The 19,332-nt window shown below is 63.7% G+C and overlaps 1 protein-coding gene across 1 annotated transcript in view; it reads right to left on the bottom strand.

Moving 5' to 3' along the window:
* AJAP1 (adherens junctions associated protein 1) overlaps nt 1-11,921 on the bottom strand; it is a gene marked incomplete at its 5' end in the record, with an annotated part of 63,645 nt that extends 51,724 nt beyond the window's left edge. The window contains one exon of the mRNA XM_084242563.1: nt 11,893-11,921. Within this exon, the coding sequence (XP_084098689.1) occupies nt 11,893-11,921 (29 nt within the window). The remainder of the gene's footprint in view (nt 1-11,892) is intronic.
* Nucleotides 11,922-19,332: the final 7,411 nt, after the last annotated feature.

The following is a 19,332-nucleotide window of genomic DNA, read 5'->3' as shown; positions in this document are numbered from 1 at the left end:
ACACACCACACCACACACACCACACCACACACCACACCACACCACACACACACCACACCACACACCACACCACACACACACCACACACCACACCACACACACCACACCACACACCACACCACACCACACACACACCACACCACACACCACACCACACACACACCACACACCACACCACACACACCACACCACACCACACACACTACACCACACACACCACACCACACACACCACACCACACACACCGCACCACACTCACCACACCACACACACCACACCACACACACCACACACACCACAACACACCACACACACCACACACACCACACACACCACACACACCACACCACACACACCACACCACACACACACCACACACCACACCACACACACCACACACACCACACCACACACCACACCACACCACACACACACCACACCACACCACACACACACCACACACCACACCACACACACCACACCACACCACACACACCGCACCACACACACCGCACCACACACACCGCACCACACACACCGCACCACACTCACCACACCACACACACCACACCACACACACCACACCACACACACCATACCACACCCACCACACCACACACCCACCACACACACACCACACACACCACACACACCCACCACACACCACACCACACCACACACACACCACACACACCACACCACACACTACACCACACATACCACACACACCACACACACAACTACACTACACATACCACACACCACACCACACCACACATACCACATACACCACACAAACACCACACCCACACATACCACACACACCACACCTACCACACACAACACATATCACACACCACATACCACACACCATACCACACACACACACACCATGCACACCACACATACACACACCACACACACACCACACAACATACACCACACACCCCAAATACACACCACACACACCACATACACACCACTACGCACAGACACAACACACACATCACACACCACATACACACACCACACACATACCATGCACCACATACATATACCACACCCACCACATACCACACACACCACACGCACCCCACACACCACACACCACATACACACACCACACACACATACACACACCACATACATACACCACAGACACTGCAGACACCACACTCGCCACACTCCACACTCAGCACTCACCACACACACACACCACACACACATATCTCACATACCACACACACAAACAAACCACACACACCCCAAACAAGCAGAGGGTGTGGGTTTTCTCACCAGCTTCCCATGTATGCAGCTGTGAATGTTCACGGCCAGCCACCCTGCACGCTGCACCTCCCCCATCTCCCCTCACCACTCCCCAGGGATCACCAGGGACAGCGGAGCAGGCGTCTCAATGGTTACAACCCAGAGAGAGCAGAGCCGGGTCCAGCCTCGCCCACACCTCTCGCCACCGCCCAGGGTTGGGGGGGTGGGGCGCCATCAGCAGCCAGCCTTCTGAGCCCACTTCTCCCTCAGATCAATTCCCCAGTCACGCGGCACCATGGCCCTTCCACCTTTACCACCGGCCACCACAGCCTGGGGAGCCGTGCACCCGCTGGCAGGCATCTGGGGTTGCAACTCAAGATGTTGCCGTCAGCTGCTCTCCATGTGCAGGTTTGGGGTGGACACCACGTGAGTGTCAGGCATAAGAGCTCAGTGGGACGGCAGCTGCATGTTTAAGGACATGAGCAGTCACCACATTGCTTCCCCAGGGGCTGGCCAGGCCTCCCCAGGACCATGACACCCAGGCTGCGCTTTCAATGTAACTCGTCCTCTGAGGTGCACAGCGTAGCTCCTGGGGGTTCTGACCCGCACTTCACTAACTCGAATGGTGCTGGACGTGCCGCTATACCTTTCTGACCACAGAAATACCCTCTTTGGTGACCTGTCCCTTTGTGGCTTGTTTCTGATTGGGTGGTCACTGCTAAGTTGGGTCTTTATATATTGTGGATACTTGTCTTCAGCAGATACGTGATTCACAAATATCCCTGACCCCACAGCTTGTCTCAAAGTCTTCCACAAGGAAATGTTTTGATTGTGATGAAGTCCAACTTAGCGGTTTTCCTTCCATCAACTGTGCTTTGGTGCCAGTCCAAGAACTCTCTGCCTGCCCCACATTTTGAAGAGTTTCTCTTTAGGCCTGCCTGGTGGCACAAGGGGTTAATAACACACAGCACTATGAAGCTATCCGCAGCCTCTGCAATGAGTTCAATCCCCAGCCGGTGAGGGAGATACCCACATGGCACAGCAGCCCTCTCCTGACTCCCCGCTGCTCCCCTCAGCAGTGTATTTCAGCAGATCTGTCTATTCCGCTCCCCACTCTGTCTCTGGTGAATCCTCTCACCCCCCACACCTCTGGCCACCACCTCAGTTCTTGTATGCATAAATAAATAAATCTATAAATCTTTTTTAAAAAAGAATTTCTCTTTACTTTGTCTCTAAAAGTTACCCAGTTTTACATTTAATTCTGCTATCCATTTTGAGTTAATTTCCTAGAAGACATGAGACTTAGGTTAACAGGTGATGTTTTTGCTGTGTTGTCTTGGCTATGACTGTCTGGTTGCTCCAGTGCTATCTGTTGAAGTCTACCTTCCTTCACTGAATCTGCCCCTTTGTCAAAAATCAGGCGGGAATATTTGTGGGGGTCTATTTCCAGATTCTTTATTCTGTGGCACCGACCTACCCTTCCTCTTAGTCTTGATTACTATGGTAATATAACATCTTGTGTCGGACAGGCTGATCTCATTTTGTTATTTTTTTCAATACTGTTTAGGTATTCTAGTTCCTCTGTTTTTATTAATTTTAAGATAATCATATCTAGACATACAAATATTTTGCTGGGATTTTAACAGTGCTTGACTTCTACACCAATTTGAGGAGAACTAAATCCTGACTAAGTTGTCTTCCAATCCATGAACATGGTATGTCCCTCATTTCTTTGATGTCTTTCATGAGCACTGTATAGTTCTCAGCCTGCAAACTGTCAGCACATGTTCTGTTAGAGTTACATCAACAGAGGTCATCCTTGGAGCAATCAAAAGTGGCATTGGTAGTGAAGTGCTAGACAATTAGCCTTTTTGATTGCAATGCAAGTGACAGGCATCAAGCTCTTGACTGCTGAGGCCTTCATTTCAAGACATCCATCCTAAATAAACACACTGCAGTTAGGTGACTGGCTAAAGACCCAGGCCATGCCACCCAAGAAATCCACCTTTTTAGAAATCCCTGGTGGATCTAGATGTCTGACTTTTTGACTGACCACTTGCTTTTCCCTTCCTGCTCCTGTTTTTAACTCCAGCAATGAAGAGTAAATCTTCAAAACCCAAGGCACCCAATAAAGGCAACCCCCCGGTCCATGAATGTTCTCTTTCTACCTGAGACCTCACTGTGGCCCTGGGCATGCCACATACCCTCCAGGACCTGAGAGTAACAAACCTGGTTTATTCAAAGTTCCCTCATGGTTGGGCCTCGCTGATGGCACAAGGGGTTAAGACACAACCTATGAAGCTATCCGCAGCCTCTGCAGCATGAGTTCAATCCCTGCCAGGGAGCTACCCACATGGCACAACAGACCCCTCCTGACTCACCCACTGCTCCCCTCAGCAGTGTATTTCAGTGGATCTGCCTGTTCTGTTCCCCACTTTGTCTCTGGTGGATCCTCTCACCCCCCACACCTCTGGCCTGTACCCCAGTTTGTGCATGCATAAAAAATAAATCTTTTTAAAAAAGGTTCTTTCATGGTTGCTGGTAAGTTATAACCTGCAGACATAGTGAGAAACAAAAGGGCCACTCACAACACTGGCTCTGCTCAAGGAAATGTCTGGCTGGCCACAAATAGTGGGAATTCAGGGGAGTGCCTGAGGCACATCCTGGTGCATTGCATCACTATCACAGGCTGAGGCTGAAACAAAGCAGCACTGCCTTTAAGTTTCAGCGTCATGTGCTCATCGCTGGCAGAAAGACAAGTCATTTCCATGCATTTATCTTGTTTCCTGCAACCTTGCTGAAATCACTTAAGTAGTTCTAGTTTCTAGTTTTACATTTAATTCTGCTATCCATTTTGAGTTAATTTCATAGAAGACAGAAGACTTAGGTTAACAGGTGATGTTTTTGTTGTGTTGTCTTGGCTATGACTGTCTGGTTGCTCCAGTGCTATCTGTTGAAGTCTATCTTCCTTCACTGAATCTGCCCCTTTGTCGAAAATCAGGGGGGAATATTTGTGGGGGTCTATTTCCAGATTCTCTATTCTGTGGCACCGACCTACCCTTCCTCTTAGTCTTGATTACTGTGGTAATATAACATCTTGTGTCGGACAGGCTGACCTCACTTTGTTATCTCAAGGTAGCTCGAGATTTTCCATGTAGACAGTTGTATCCTCTCAAAGTTTTATTTCTCCTTCTGTTTGTCTCTTATTTACTTTCTTCCTGAATATATGGGCTTGAACTTGCAGCAGGGCGCGGAATGAGGGCAGTGAAAATAAACATGGTTGTTCCTGATCTGGTGGTTGGGGTGGGGGAGTCTCCAGATTCTGAACATTAAATATGAAGCTAATTTTGGTTTCTGTGCGCATTCTTTGCCTACTTGAGGACGTGTCCCCCATTTCTAATTTTCTGAGAGTTCTTATTATGGACAGGTATTGAATTTTATCAAGTGCGTCCTCCATCAATCGACAGGATTATACCATTTTTCTTTTTAGCCTCGTCCTATCGATTGCGCTGCTTGAGTTTCCAATGCTGAAGCATGCTTGCATCCATGGAACAAGCCCTGCATGGCCATGGTATACCCTTTCTCTACACACTGCTGAATTTTATTTGCTAATATTTTGCTAAGGTTTTTGTTTACTGCTGTCTATTTTCACAAGAAATGTTTGCCTCTTTTTTTCTAACAGTCCTTATTTGACTTTGATATCAGGGGGAACATCAGTTTCACAAGATGAGTTGAGGATGTTTAGTTTTTTAACAGCACTTTCCTGACGCCAGACTTCCCCACCAGGGAATCAAACAAAATTCTGTTTTCAGGACAAGGGATTCCATGAGAGGACACGAACACCCCCCACGGGGCTCGGGGACACCGCGGCCATCAATCCACACTGAAGCCTGAGACACCTCCCCCAAGCCGTGTTTACTCACTCTCCTCCCGCTGTCACCAGAACCCACCAGAGCTCAGAGAGCCCGAAGGTCACCTCTAGAAGGTGCCTTTGTTGGGCCCAAGGAAGGCCCTTGATCTGCTAAGCAGTCAGTCCAAACTTCCTTCCGTTTGAATTTCGGAGTCCTAAGGTGAACCTATGGCTGCTGAACTAAACCGGGGTGTCCAGATTTATTTTGACGGGATCAAAACAGGAACTACCTCCGAGCCCAGACCTCCTCCCTGGCACCTCACCAAAGCCCACAGACTCCCAAGCCCTCGCCCCCGCCCGGGGGCCGCGCCCGGCGTGGAGGCCCTATGGGTGCCGCTTCACCTTGGCAGGTGGCTGTGCAGACCCAAGGACATTCCCCAAGTCCCCCCCAGAGCCCCCTCCCATGTGCTGCTGAGGCAGGACAGGCAGCCCAGCGGGACAGGTGCCTCCCTGACACAGAGGGCAGCAAATTCTGGGTGGCGTGCTCCACACCTGGTTCTTCAGAGTCACACCCCGATGCTGCAAGCTCCTTCTGCAGGAGTCTTTCGTTTACTTTTTTAAAAAACAGGTCCCTTCACCTGGAGTCCGAGCCCCTGAGGATCAGTGCTCTGACGCCCTCCAACCCTCAGGCCCCCCAGCACACCCCCCCGCACACCCGCACACCCACACGTACCCACACCACACACACAGCCGTTCCCGCGCACCGGCGCGCACCCGACACTCAACGCACTCCCCACTCCTGTTTCTACAACAACGTCCCAAAGGTTTCACCCAAACCAGTTCTGCTGAGTCCCCAACGTGTGGGCCTGCGCCCGGCAGAGTCTCAGCATCTGTGAGGCTCGGGGGGAGCGGAGGGGGGGAGGTCCCAGCTCGGGGTCTTCCTCCCCAGCAGGGCGCGCTCTCGGGGGAGGGTGGAGAACGCTGAGAACAGCCTCAGATCCAGGAGGGCGCAGGCTCTGGTCTGCCTCGACTCGCTCTCTCCCTCCTGGTCTCCTCTCTCTACTCAGACCACCGCCCCCACCTTGAGGCCTCGGCTCCAGGCGAGCAGCTGGCACTCCTCACCTCCCCGAAGCCCTTGTCGCCTCCTGGCATGCAGTGTCCCCCGGGCATGAGCAGCCTGCCTGCAGGGCTGGCATCTCCTGCTCCTGCCTGCAGGCCCGGAAAACAGCCCTGTCACCCACACCCCTCCCCCGGGCCTCTGGGAGCCCCACGGCACCCGCCGGGGCCTCCCGGAGCCCCACTGCAGCCCCCTGGGCCTCCAGGAGTCCAGCATACCTGCCGGGCCTCCAGGCCCCTCCCCCCCACCCCCATCCCCCCCACCCCCCATCCCCCCCACCCCCCCACCCCATCCCCTCCCACCCCCCCACCCCCCCCACCCCCTGCAGAGCCAGCTGAGCAGGGTCAGGGCCGGGCCAGCAAGCTCCAGCAGAGCCGGCTTCCATGGGAGGTGCCAGGCTCTACAGAAAAGACGCTCTCACCCCAGCCTCCTGGGGTCGCATCTGGCAGGGCAGTGCAGTCCACACCTGCCCCCAGGTGCGGGTCCAGAGTGGGCTGTGCTGAGAGGACTCACCCACCCGCCGGCGGGGCAGGAAGAGGAACTGAGCCCCAGCACCCCCCGATGCCCACCCGAGGGAAATGCCAGCGCTGCGTCCACTCCGCGCAGGCCCAAGGTGTCGCCACGGCTGGGCTCACCCGGGATCTCCTCCCGTGCACTGGGGGACACGGCATGCACTCGAGGCGGCCTGCATGTGGCTGCACAGGGCTGCTTGTCCCCACGGGGCCACCCACGCCCCCAGCGGGCCCCGCTCTGTACAGGCACCAGCGCCGAGACAGAAGCAAGTGGAAGGTGTGCGTGGGCGCGGGAGGTGGCTCCCGTGGGGGTCAGGTGGCAGAGTGGGTGCTCCCTGGGTACGGAGCGGCTCCCAGGGGTGTGCCTGTCATGCCCGTTACGCTGGCCCCTCCTGCCCCGTCCACAGGGCCCACAGGGCCCACCCTCCCTTTCGAGCAAATTCCCTTCCCATGTTAACCTGTTCCAGCCCTTAGCGGGTGTCCCTGAGCGAGCCGGGGCCTCAACCTGACCGTAACGACGGTAAGTCTGCCTCTCCCAAGCTCACGCCCACCCGTGTCTCCCCGACCCCTTGGTGGGTCCTTCATCCCCATCCTAGTGCCACAAGTATGTCTGCACTCCAGAGGTGACGAAGCTGCCGGCCAAAGGAATGACTCTCTCATGGTGGAATGTCGAGCTCCGGGAAGCAGGTGAAGAAGCAGAACATCTGCTTGGGGCAAGACAGGGTCTCAACCTAGGCTGGCCCCGGGTGGGCCTTCCTTCCCCGCATCGAGCGTGGCGTTCGGGACGAGGATCCCAGGGCACAGCTTGCTGGAGCCAGAGTGCCGTGCCCCGGGGACACATTGGCAGCCACAGATGTCTCCTCTCGAGAGAAGAGGAAGAACAACAGGCCCCGAGCGGAGAGCACATCCTTTCCAGCGCCAGACAGGAGGCCTGCAAGCAGCAGGCTCCCCCCGTTTCCGGGGAGACACCCCCCCAGTCTCCAGCGCTGCCGCCAGTGTCCTTGGCACTGCGGTGCAGCCACCGTCCAGCAGCACCTGAGGCCGCGCGGGAGCACAAGGTGGGTCACCCAGCCCGAGCGCCAGCTGTCCCGGAGGACTGGCCGCATGGCCTCCGGGGCCCCGGCCAGCCCGAGGGAAGCGCCACACCTGGCAGAGTCCACCGCCTGGACAGGGCAGGCACCGAGCACGCAGCCGGGAAGCTGAAGACAGATGGACCCGCAGGGCTGCCGCCAACCTCTTTCTGGGAAGAGGAGGAAAAATCAGGCAGCACCTTTTGCAAAGCCCAGGGCGGGCTGGAAAGGCCGCCATCCGCCGAGCCCCCGCCCGCCGACCCCGGCCCCGTCGGCCTCCGTCTGCCCCCACGGCTCTCCTGGCCGCGGCCCTCCCCTCTGCGGGGGCCGTGCGGGGGGCTTCTCCAGCGCTAACACCCCCAGGTGACCGGAGGGTGCCGGGTCTCTCACCGCAGGCGCCTTCCAAAGAGAGACGCAGGCGGGAGCGGCCCAGCCCCCAGCCGTGTCCCTCGCCCGGGCGCCCCAATTACACGGCCGTCCCGAGGCGGCTGGAAGAGCAGCAGCAGCTGCCCCCGCTCCCAGCCCCCCGCCCCTGCGGCGGGAGGAGACGGGAGCCCCCACACTCTGTGGCAGGGCTCAGGGACCAGAAGAGGCAGCCCATGCTCCTGGGGGTGCAGGGGCCCAGGATGGGGGGCTGGCGCGGCCAGGTCTCCCGGGGTGCCAGACCTGACCCTCGTGCCCGGCGCAGGGAGCCAGGCCCCAGGCCCCCGGGCTCTGCCCCGGCAGCTCCAGCCTCTGACTTTCTATGAACCGAGACTCCCCGCCTTACGTAAGGCCCCCCAGGCCGGGGCCTCCGACGCTCCCAGACCTCTGCGCTCCGGGGAGGGGTCTTAGGGGAGGAGGCGCGGCCCTGGCTGCCTGCCCCCGCGCCCACGGCCGCGCCTGCCAGCCCCTCGCGCCTGACTGGCATCAGACCCGAGAAAACCTCTCGAGCCAGACTTCAAACACAAAAATCTAGATCAAGGATATATTTGGCTTTCCAAGCTAATCTTTACATCAGTTTGGTCTCTACTGACTTGTAACCCTTTGAAGAAAACTTGGCAACGACGTAGAGGAAGCAGATGACTCTTACGTAACCCCGGGGAGAAGCCCCGGACGCGGGCGGGCGCCGCCGGTCAGGTGGGGGCTGGTGTTTACCGCTCCGCGGCGACCCGCCGGGGCGCCCTGGGCCTCTCCACAAGCCCAGGGACATGCAGGGCACGGCCAGCGCGCCCACCCCGGCAAGTGTGCCCGGGCCGGTGCGCCGGGACCGCGAGGCCGGGACTGGACCCCGAGGCCCCGGCTCTGTCGGCAGGAGGCGGAAGTGGCGGGAAGCAGGCCGGTCCCTGTCCCGGGGGAAAGAGCCGTCGACGCCGGGAGGCAGGGAGCTGTCTGGGCCGGCGCAAGGCCTCGCCCTGCTCCCCCCTCGGCGCCCTCCTCCATGCAAAGGGAGCAAGGGGTTAACACAGCCAGCAGAAAGGACCGAAGGGCCGCCCCGCCCCTCCGCCTGGACAGCGGAGCCCTCTGTGGGGGCGAGGGTGACGGGAGGGGACCGGCCCTGGGGTGGAGGATTTGCGCTGCCTCCTAAAATGGTGATTTGCCCCAGCAGTATTGTCCCCGGCGCACCCGGCGCCGGCCCGCCACGGAACCAGTTGCAAGCAATTTGGTAGCAGCAGCTGGAAATGGGCGCCAGCCAGGACTCACGGGAGGGAGCTTTGATGGGGCCCCCAAAGCCAGCATTCGCCCCGGCTGCTGGGGACTTTGCAGACGGGGTGGTGACGACCCTGAGCAGGGAGGCACCCTGCGGATCCCACTGAAAAAAGGGGGCACAGCAGGTTGTCACACGCCGCCCCCCCTCGCCCCCCCACCACAGGGCCGTGGGACCTTCAAGGGGAGAACGCACGGCGTGGCCCAGGGACAGGTCTGAGAAGGAGGCCAGCGTGGACAGGTCTCCCCGCAGACACCAGCACAGCCGGCCCGGCCGGGGACCCAGCCTCGGGGCCGCCCAGCCAGCAGCCAGCCTCAGGCCGGGGCTGCCGTGCGCCCCCCACAGCTGGCCGGGCCGGCCGCCTTCGAGTCACCTCGGCCGTGCTGACGAGCGTCTCTCTGGAACGCTGCGACATCGGCCGCCAGAGAGGCACAAAGGGAGCTTGACACACGCCATCTGTCCCTCCCGAGGAGGAGAGGCTCGCGCGCCGCTTGGCCACACCGAGCCGACAACCAGCAGGCGGAGCGGGGCTCGGACCCGGCGTCGCCAGGCGGCCCGGCCGCAGGTACCCGGGGCGCACCTGGGAGCCACGGATGGCTGGCCGAGGGGACCAGCTGACACCCAGCAAAAAGCACATTTCCAGCCCTCATGGCCGCCCCGGCGTCCGGTCACCGAGGGCCGGGGGCGCCCTGGCTGCTGGCCGGGCAGGGCCGGCTCTGGCGGGCAGGACAGAGCTCCCTGCCAGCACCCCGGAGGTGACAGCGCCTCCGGAGAGGCACACTTAGAGGAAATCCCTTGTGCTAACATGGAGAGAAAAAACCAAAAGGTCAAACTTCAAAATCCCCCACAGAACCATTTCCTGGCGCACGCTCCGGCCGAGCTCCGGCCGAGCTCGCGCGGGCACGGCGCGGGGGGCTGAGCAGCGGGCTCCTGCCGGCACGGCCGCTCCTCTCCCCTGACCACAAGGTGCTGATCTCTGGATCTGGCAACTTGGTAATAAAGCAGATATCAGTTCAAATAACTTGCCACCATCAGCAATCAAGTGCCAGACAGCAGCTCAGGAAGCATCTGGAAGCCAAAGGTGCCCCCGGGTGTGTGTGTGTGTGTGGGGGGGGTGATCTTTGCCGAAGCCTGGCGGGGAGCAGGGGGGCTGAGCAGGGCGCCTGGACCCGGTCACCCGGCGAAGCTGCCCTCGCCCCGTTCTGTCTCCCCCCAGCAAGGCCAAACCTAAGCCCTGTGTAGCGGAGCACAAGACCTCAGCCCCGCCAGGCCGGCAGCCAAGAGGCCGCGCCGGGCGGTTCACCTTTCAAGCCCCGCGGCAGGCGAGACCGGCCACCTGGAGAAAGAGGCTATTTCCAGAAAAAGGCCGGTCACGTCGCCCGCCGGTGCACTAAGTGTGTTACGCAGCGTTCACGCCAGGAAAGGGGAGCCGCCACCCACGGGCAGAGAGCTCCCCGGGCTCCCCGAAACCAGGGCTCCAGTTAACTGGGCCCCCAGCTCGCTCCCCCAGCTCTGGGTGGGATGCGGAGGCTCGGGCAGCCTGTCCAGCCCGGGGCCGGCTCCGGCTCGGGCTCCGGCTCGCAGGGGCACAGTGCATCCCAGTGGACAAACTCCGAAGCGCAAGCTGCTGGGGCGGCCTCCGCCGCTGTCCTCCCTGCTCTTTTGCACCCCAGAACCCAAACGTGCAGGCTCCGAGGAGCCCCTGGCAGGAGGGCGGTGGCTCGGGAGCGGCCGGCCAGCCCGGGGACAGCCGCGTCCCGCCGGGTCTCGGGTGGCCGCGGGCAGGGGATGAAGTCCCAGCGCACGGCAGGTGGGCAAAGTTTGCCTGCAAGGGTCTTCCCGAGTCCCCCCAGAGCAGCCTGAGGCTCCATCTGGCCGCTGCCGCCGGCCCTGGGGTCCGGACACGGACCAGCCCTGAGTGCTCCGGGTGGCTGCCTGGGGGTGGCGGGGGGCGCTCCCCAAGCCCCCGCCTCTCCGCCCCATCCGCTGCCAGCTGCGCGCCTGTGGGGCCGAGGTCACCGGCAAACAGCTGGATGTGCAGCTGGGAGCCGGGAGGCCCTGCTCAGCCCAGGTCCCGAAGAAGGGGACAGCGGGCCGCGCGGCTGCCCGTCCGGGTTTCCTTCAACTCTGCGTGCAGAGCCCTGGCCGGAACCGGAGCCCCGAGCCCGGCCGCCCCGGCTGCCCCGGCTGCCCGGCCCCCGCCCCGGGGCTCCGCCGCTGCCCGGGCGGGAGGCGCGCGGGGCGGGCGGCCAGGACACTGCGCTGCTGGCTCGGGAGCCGCGGGCGCGCCTCCTGCCCGGGGACCGGCCGGCGCGCGGACCCCTCGACCGAGCGCTCCCCGCGGGGCCCCGCGCGCCAGCCCGGCCCGGCCCGCCGGCCGCCCCGCTCACCTGAGTCCCGAGAGCTGTTGAATCCACATGGTCACGTCTCTGGAGCGGAGCCTCAGACCGCGCGCGCCCCGGCCATGCGCGCGGCGCCCGCGCCGGCTGCTCGTCCCGCGGCGGGTCTCTCCGGGGCGCCGCCGGCCGCGGGGCGCGGGGCGAGTCAGAGCGCGGCCGCGCGGGGCTCCATGCCGGCCGGCGCGCCGCCGCCGCGGGGGCGCATGGCTCAGGCGGGGCGGCCCGCGGGGGCGCACATCCCGGCCGGGCGCGGGCCGCGGCCCTCGGGCGAGCGGGGGGCGGGGGGCGCCCTCGCGGGCGGGGGCGGGCGGCGCCGCGGTCCGTGCGTGTCCCGGCGCGCGGCTCTCGCCTGGGTCCGGCCCGCGCGGGGGGCGGCGGGCGGCGCGCGGGGCGCGGACGCGGGGCTCCTGCGCGCCGGCCGGCCGGGGGCTCGGGGCTCCGCCTCGGGGCCGCGCGCCAAGTTGGCCGGGGGCTCCGTCCGGGCCGCGGGGCGGGAGGCGGCGGCCGGGCGCGCGGGGCTGGGAACGCGCGGGGCGGCGCCGCGCCGAGGGGGCGCGCGGGGATCCCGGGGCCCCCCGCCCGCGCCCACCGCGCCCGCCGCAGAGCCGCCCGCGCCGCCGGCCGCTCCCTCCGCGCGTCTGCCGCTCGCGCTCGCCCCCGCCGGCAGCGCCCCAACTCCGCCCGCCGGCCGCGCACGTCACCGCGGCCCCGCCCCCCGCGCCCGCGCCCCGCGCCCCCCGCCCGCCCGCCCGCGCCCCCCGCGCCCGCGCCCCGCGCCCCGCGCCCCGCGCCGGCCGCCCCCGCCCGCGCCCGCGCCCGCGCCCCGCGCCCGGCGGGGCCGGGTCCCCCCTCGCGAGGCGCAGGCGAGGCCGCGGGCGGCGATTGGGCCGCCGGGCGCCGCCGGATGGTGTTGCCACGGCAACCGGGTGGCAAGCGAAGCCGTTCGAGGTTCCGACCCGGTTCCCCGCGCGCCCGGCGGCCCGAGCGCGGAGCCGGGAGGGCCGTTCCCGGGGAGCGCCGGGGCCCGGGATCGGGGGCCGCGAGGAAAGTTTCCTCCAGGCGGAGCTGCCGCGGGGCGCGCGGGGCCGGGGCGCGGGGAGCCCCCGGACTCGGCTCTGCCCTTCCCTACCGGGGCGCGGGGAGCCCCTGGACTCAGCTCCAGCCCCTCGGGCCCGCCCAGCCTGCGCGGACCCACGTGTCCCGGCGGGCGTGGGCAGCTACCCGCCCCCCCCCGACCGCGGTGGCGCCCCCGGCCCAAGAGCAGCCTGGGGGGGGGGGGGCCAGACCTGCGCGGGCCGGCTGCGCCTGATGGGCCACGGGGGGCAGAGGGGCGCCTGCGCAGGGCGGGTGGCTCCTGGGGCGCCGGAGCGGAGCGGGGAGCCCAACCAGGCGCCCAGAGACCAGGGCAGGGCCCGGGGAGGGGAGGGAGAAGGTGCCTAATCCTGGCGGGCGCTCCAGGAGGGGTGCGGAGGCTGGGGTGCCAGGCTGAGGAGGGGGTGCTGGCAGGGCCGTTGAACCTGGCTGGGACGGTCCCTGGACCTGGGGCCTGCAGGGGAAGCGCCCTCCAGGCTGGAGGCAGGACCACGCGGTCCCCACGACGACCCGAGGGGGCAGGGGCAGGGAGGGGTGCAGGGCCGGCACTGCTGCCTGCTGCTCCCCTGGCACCTCGTCTGCCCCCCCAGGAGAGGGGCCTGGCGCTCCTCTGCAGGCAGAGGGCTTTGCGGGGCATCAGAGCGATGCCCCCACGGTCTGTTGCGCCCAGAGTGTTCTGCCGGCCTGCGGGGCCCCTGGGCCTTCGGACCCCCTCCCAGGCTGGGGGATCAGGGCCACAGTGCAGCCGGGACTTGGGCCCAGAGCATCAGAGTGGGCCCGGACAGCCTGCTGCCACCTAGTGGGACGAGGGCGGCTGCTGCACCCCAGGCCCTTCCTCAGTCAGAGCCACCCGGGCAGGGCGGGCGCTGGGCTCCCTGCTCCACCCCTCGGCGCCGCCTGCCACCCGCGGGTCTGTGTCCGTCCCGTGAGGGTGCCCGCTGCGCTGCGCTGCGCTGCGCGGCACGGGCGGTTGGGAGGCCGTTGTCCTGACAGGGATTATCCAAACATCGCCAAGGCTGAGCTCCCCGTGGAAGCACGCGAGCTCTTCACGCGTGCAGCGGCTAAGTGGCCGCTCCAAACACTGCCACGATTTGGGGGCAACACTTGTGACAATCGTGTTTTGAGATCCTCAGCTGGGGTGATGTGTGGGGGACGCAGCCCCCTTTTCTACGGGTCTCCTCTGTCACCTGACGCCTGCTTTTCAGGGGAGGAGGCGCTGGATTTCAGTTGAGTCCCCAGAAACGTGTCGTTTTCCGTCTCGGTCTCAAACCTCCGCTTCTCCCCACTGACGGGGGGCTCCCAGCCCCCAGGGGTGACCCCTGAGGAGGCAGTGGAGAGGGGGTGCTTTCTGGAGCCCAGGAGCAGTGGCTGCGCCGGCCGGCCAACCTCTGTGATCTTTGGGGCGCGAGGCCCACCCCCTCAGGCTGGGGAGTCTGGCCTAAGTGCAGGGCCCAGGGTGCCCCGTCCCCAGCAGGCCCACCCAGCCCCTCGAAAGGAGCCGCCTGTTAACTTGTCTCGCCCTTAGTGCGGCAGCTCCCTGCTCTGTGAGCACACGCACACTCCCAGCCCGCCCACCCGCCTCCCGGGAAGCAGGTCTATGCTGCCACCCAACACACACACGCGCGTGTGCTGCCACGGACACCACTGCACACAGCTGCTCGTGCACACATATGGCCATGCACATGTGCACACACACGTTCAATACACAAGAGCACATGCATGCATGCAAACACACAGCACACACTCACACACAGTCACACACATGTGCACACACTCACCTCAGCATCACACACAGGCAGTCATACACACATGTGCACACACCCACTGGCACACACTGGCACACATGTGCATGCACATACCTGCACACTACCAGACACGCTGTCTCACCGTAACATGCACATGCACACTCACATGTACACATGCATACATGCTGGCAGCACACAACAGCACGTGTGTGCACACTTGCACATGCATGTCACGGAGTGACACACATGCACACTCATGCATCACATGTCACATGCTGACACACGTGCACATGGCTATGTGCACCATCACACATGCACACACACGTAACATGCAGTCTCACACATGCACCTCCTGCCAGCTTAACCAAGTGCAAAAGTGAACTTTGAGACCCCGCGGTGGAAGCCCCCCGCCGCGTCTGGCCGCCCCATAGGGAGCAGAGCACCCCCGAGCCCCGCCCGCTGCCCGCCCAGCAGCGGCCGCCCCGCGGGAGGCCCTCAGAGGCCCTCAAGGCCATTTACCTAATGGCCTCCCCGGACTCGACTACTTTTCAAACCCATCCAAAGCCAAATTGAGCTGCCATTGTTCATTTCTCTCCCAAGGAGGTAAATGTGTCTTAGGCGTGACATTTGATTAAGTAGCTAAGTTTGTGATTTTCAATGGAAAGGAAAATGCTGATCAAAATTATTATGTTTCTGTAAAGCGTTCACAGGCTCTGCTCCTCAGGCGCCCGCGGACACTGTGGGGAGGGGCTGGGACACCCTCAGTCAGGGCCAGACTTGGGGTCCTCCCTGCACCCACACTGCTCCGGGGAGGCTGCAGGAGGCGACCGAGTCAGCGGAGGACGGGCGACTTCCACTAAGGCGGGCAGCGCCGTGGGGAGAGGCCCCCAGGAATGGACCCAGCCAGGCTGGTGCAGCCCCTCGCCAGGCGTCTCTGGCTCCTTTGTGCCTGTCCTCTCAGAAGGGCACAATGAGGACAGGGCGGGTGGAGGTGCCTGCCGAATGCGTGGCACAGCTTGAAGGCCACCCCTGGGCCTGGTGGGGCCTGAGGTTGGGGTGTGGGGCTGGCGAAAAGAGGGGCCCTGGGGGCAGGTGCTGCAGGGAGGGCGTCAGGGGCGGGTCCTGGGTGGGGTGAAGCCAGTTAGCGCCTCCCCTTTCTCCCAGCAGTGGCTGGGGCATCTCTGGGGTGTCTCTGGTGGCTCCCCGCTTCTGCAGGGCCTGGTGGCTGTCGGGTCTGGGGCAGGATGGAGGGGCTCCCTGCTGCAGGGCCTTTTCCTACCTCCAAGCCCTAGAGAGATCCTCAGACCTCAGAGCTGGAGGATTTGGGATTAGACTTCATTGCCCAGGGAAGAGGCAGGCACCTCCTGCCTCTAAACGCAGAAGCAGAAAATCACCATCACCATCACCCTCACCACCACCTTCACCATCACCCTCACCACCACCTTCATCACCACCATCACCACCATCATCCTTTTTAACAGTTTTGCCAGAGCCCGGGATAAACTGTGAGATCCATTCTTAGCACACCAGAAAGCCGCTGGGCCTCCTGCGGCCCCTTCCCCAGGCGCCATCAGCGCCTGACCCCAGCAGCGGCTCAGGCGGCGTCCGGGTTGCTCACAGCCAATCTGCAGAGTAATTGACCAGAAAAGTCACTTCCTCTAACAATGCCTTGTCCGGGCTGCTGTCCTCAGGCTTGAAGAGGCTTCCGGAACACGCCAGCAAGGAAGGGGGGCATGTCATGACTGCGGGCCTGACGCGGGGCAGACACCCAGCTGGTTCACCCCACTGCGGCCTGGGCCTCGCCCGCCTGTCGCGTCAGCCTGAGGGTGCACTTGGAGCCCTGCCTCTTCACCTCTGCACAGTCCAGAGGGGTCGGTGGCATCGTCCTGCCAAGCGCAGTATTCACAGCATTTAACGCCGTGTAGTGTGGACCACGGAACGGGGGCTGGCCAGAGCGTGGCCTCCACGGGGCAGGAAGGCGCGGCCCCCCCAGGGGACTGGTGAGCGGAACCCGACCTTCTTAGAGCGACGACATGGGGTGGGTGTGGCACTGATCTTTACGGGGGCTGTCAACCCTTCGGATGCTTCCAGAAGGGCCTTCTGGTTGCAGATTCAGTTCTGGGGGCAGAGTCAGCAGATCTGCTTGGCTGCTCCCCCAGCCGCATCCTGCTGGCATTCGCTTCCCAGACACCAGCTTCCTGGCCCAGGGGCAGCTCAGGGGTCAGCACAGTCCCAAGAGCCGAGCTGGCCACCGGGCTGGTCCTGCTGAGACACCTAGGAGCAGGTGGCCTCGGCCAGCGGCGTCACCGTCCTGCTCTCGCTGTGCAGCCAGCACATCTGTGACGTCCTTCCAGGCAGGACGCTGGGCTCCAGAGGCGGCTGCTCCCGGCCTGCCGGCCCCTCCCCCACCAGGTGTCCTGCCCGGCCAGGCTGCCACGTGCACACCCTCACCCTGGAGGGCTTCCTGACCAACCAAGGGGAGGGGACACCTTGGATGGGGGGGGCAGACATTGTCCCCCACCCCACCCCGGCCCCAGGCAGCAGTGCAGAGTGAACACGTGGTCCTGAGCCGCCGCAGGACCTCCCCTCCTGGACTCCTGCCTGGTCACGACCTCGCTGGCCCAGGGCTACTGCCATGTCCCTCAAGCACCCTTGTGGGGTCTTCAAAGGCCCAGGACAGGGAGGGGCGCCCAGAGAAGTACATTACTCCAGCAAAGCCCCATTTCTGCCCGGGCAGACCCTCCTTCCCGCCTCTGGGGAGGTGGGGCTCGGCTGTGGGTGGAGACGTGCACCAGCCCCACCCCCCCCGCCCTCCCCAGACGGAGCCAGCGGGAGTGCCTCCCCGGGACCCCGCCACCACCGAGTCATGGCGCCCCGTCCTTTCATCCTGGATTTCAAAGCAGAGAGCTTTACGAGGAGATGATTATTCATTTGCACAAAGAGAAGTAGCCTTTGAAAGTGGAGCTTTCAGACTCTCGATGGAAAAAATCTCTGACATCTACCCGCGTGACCAACAGCACGCGGACGCCCGAGCACGGAGGCGCGAGGTCAGCAGGTGCAGGCCCTGACGGCACAAAGGTCACGCTGCAGGAAGAGGGACCCGGCGTGGACGCTCCTGGGACCCTGCATGCCCCGGTCCTCTCACACCCACCCCAGGGGCAGAGGCGCTGCCAGGGCCTGCCCCCCAGAAGCACAGCTGTGCCCCTGCTTGTGCTCACCCCGCTTCAGAAAAGTCACCTACATCCCGGCCAGCTCCTCGCTGTCTGCGCCTTCACACCCCTCGGGGAGGAGGTGGCACCTCCAGCCCCCCTGACCGGGCTTGGTTCTCAAACGCATCTGAGGACCCAGCATGGCACCGGCCTGCGGGCTCCCTGCCTCGGGGCCTCGGTGATGGCCGTGCCCCCTCCCTCCCGGCTTGAAGCTCACCGCGCCTGCCCCGGCCGCTCCGTAGGGCTGGAGCCTCCTCTCCCTGCGGCTCTTTCTGGGCCCGGCCCCCCATGGCCCCACACCCAGTCCCCGTCTTGCTGGGCCGTAGGCCTCTGTGCGGCTGGGGCTCCCCTCGGGAGGTGCCCTCCGAGCTCCCCGGCCTCGAGGGCTCTGTTCAGCGTCAGGGTCCTCTCCTCCAGGAAGTTCTCCCAGGCTGCAGGTGAGTCCGCGGGACCCCAGCACCCTCCTCCTCCCCAGCCTCCGCCTGCTCCTCCCCGCACCACCAGCTCCAGCGGCCCAGCTCGGTGGCTGCCACTCACCATAGCCAGCGCAGCAGGACCCCCTCCCCGGCCGCCGGGGGTGCACAAGCCGGACGCAGACCCCGTGGACAGCGGTGGCCACTGTCACCTCACCGGGAAGGGCCTCCTGTCATGGGTGTTTCGGGGTCACAGGGACAAGGTGGAGGGGTGTTCACTGCCTGGCTGAGGGCGCTTAGGGGTGTGGGGGGGGCGAAGGGGAGGGGACACAGAGAGGGACAGGGCCCAGGAAGCTGGCCCAGGAGGCAGGCGCAGGCCTCCCGGGCCCCTCCCTGTCCTGCAGGAGAAGTGGGGGCCGCGGCCGACTCACCCGGGCTCTGGGGCCACAGAGGCAGCAGCAGGAGGACCAGGCGCCTGGAAACCCCAGGAGGGCCGGGTGAGTCACGCGCCCAGCTAGCGCGCGCTGCTTTCTGCTTGTTCCTAAAAGTCCCCGGAGCCCAGAACGGCACATCCTCCCTGGACACACAGAGGCACTTTACGGGGATTTGCCCGCCTCCGAGGGGCTGGCCTCAGAGGCTGGTCGCCCGGCGCACCCCTCCAGGCTGCCGGCCCCGCGCTCCAGGCCAACCCGCCCGGCTCAGCCGTTGCTCCGCAGTGGTGCTGACAGCGGGCGCCGAGCTCCTGGGTGTGCCGCAACGCGCCACTTGTTGCTCAGGGAGCCCGGCGACAGCGGAGGGGCTGCCTCCCCCTGGGGTGGGGTCTCCCTGGACATGACGTTGCGTGTCAGAGGGCTTCCATGAGCCCTCAGAAGGGAGGCAAGACGCCAGACGTAATGCATTTGGGTGGAATCCTCCCGCGCGAAGGCCGGCAGCGCCCCGGCACTCACCTCACCGGGACAGGCCGCTCCGGCT

This window comes from Talpa europaea (assembly GCF_964194135.1).
Source record: "Talpa europaea genome assembly, chromosome: 9".
Taxonomy (NCBI): Eukaryota; Metazoa; Chordata; class Mammalia; order Eulipotyphla; family Talpidae; genus Talpa; species Talpa europaea.
This window is presented reverse-complemented; position numbering and strand designations above follow the sequence as displayed.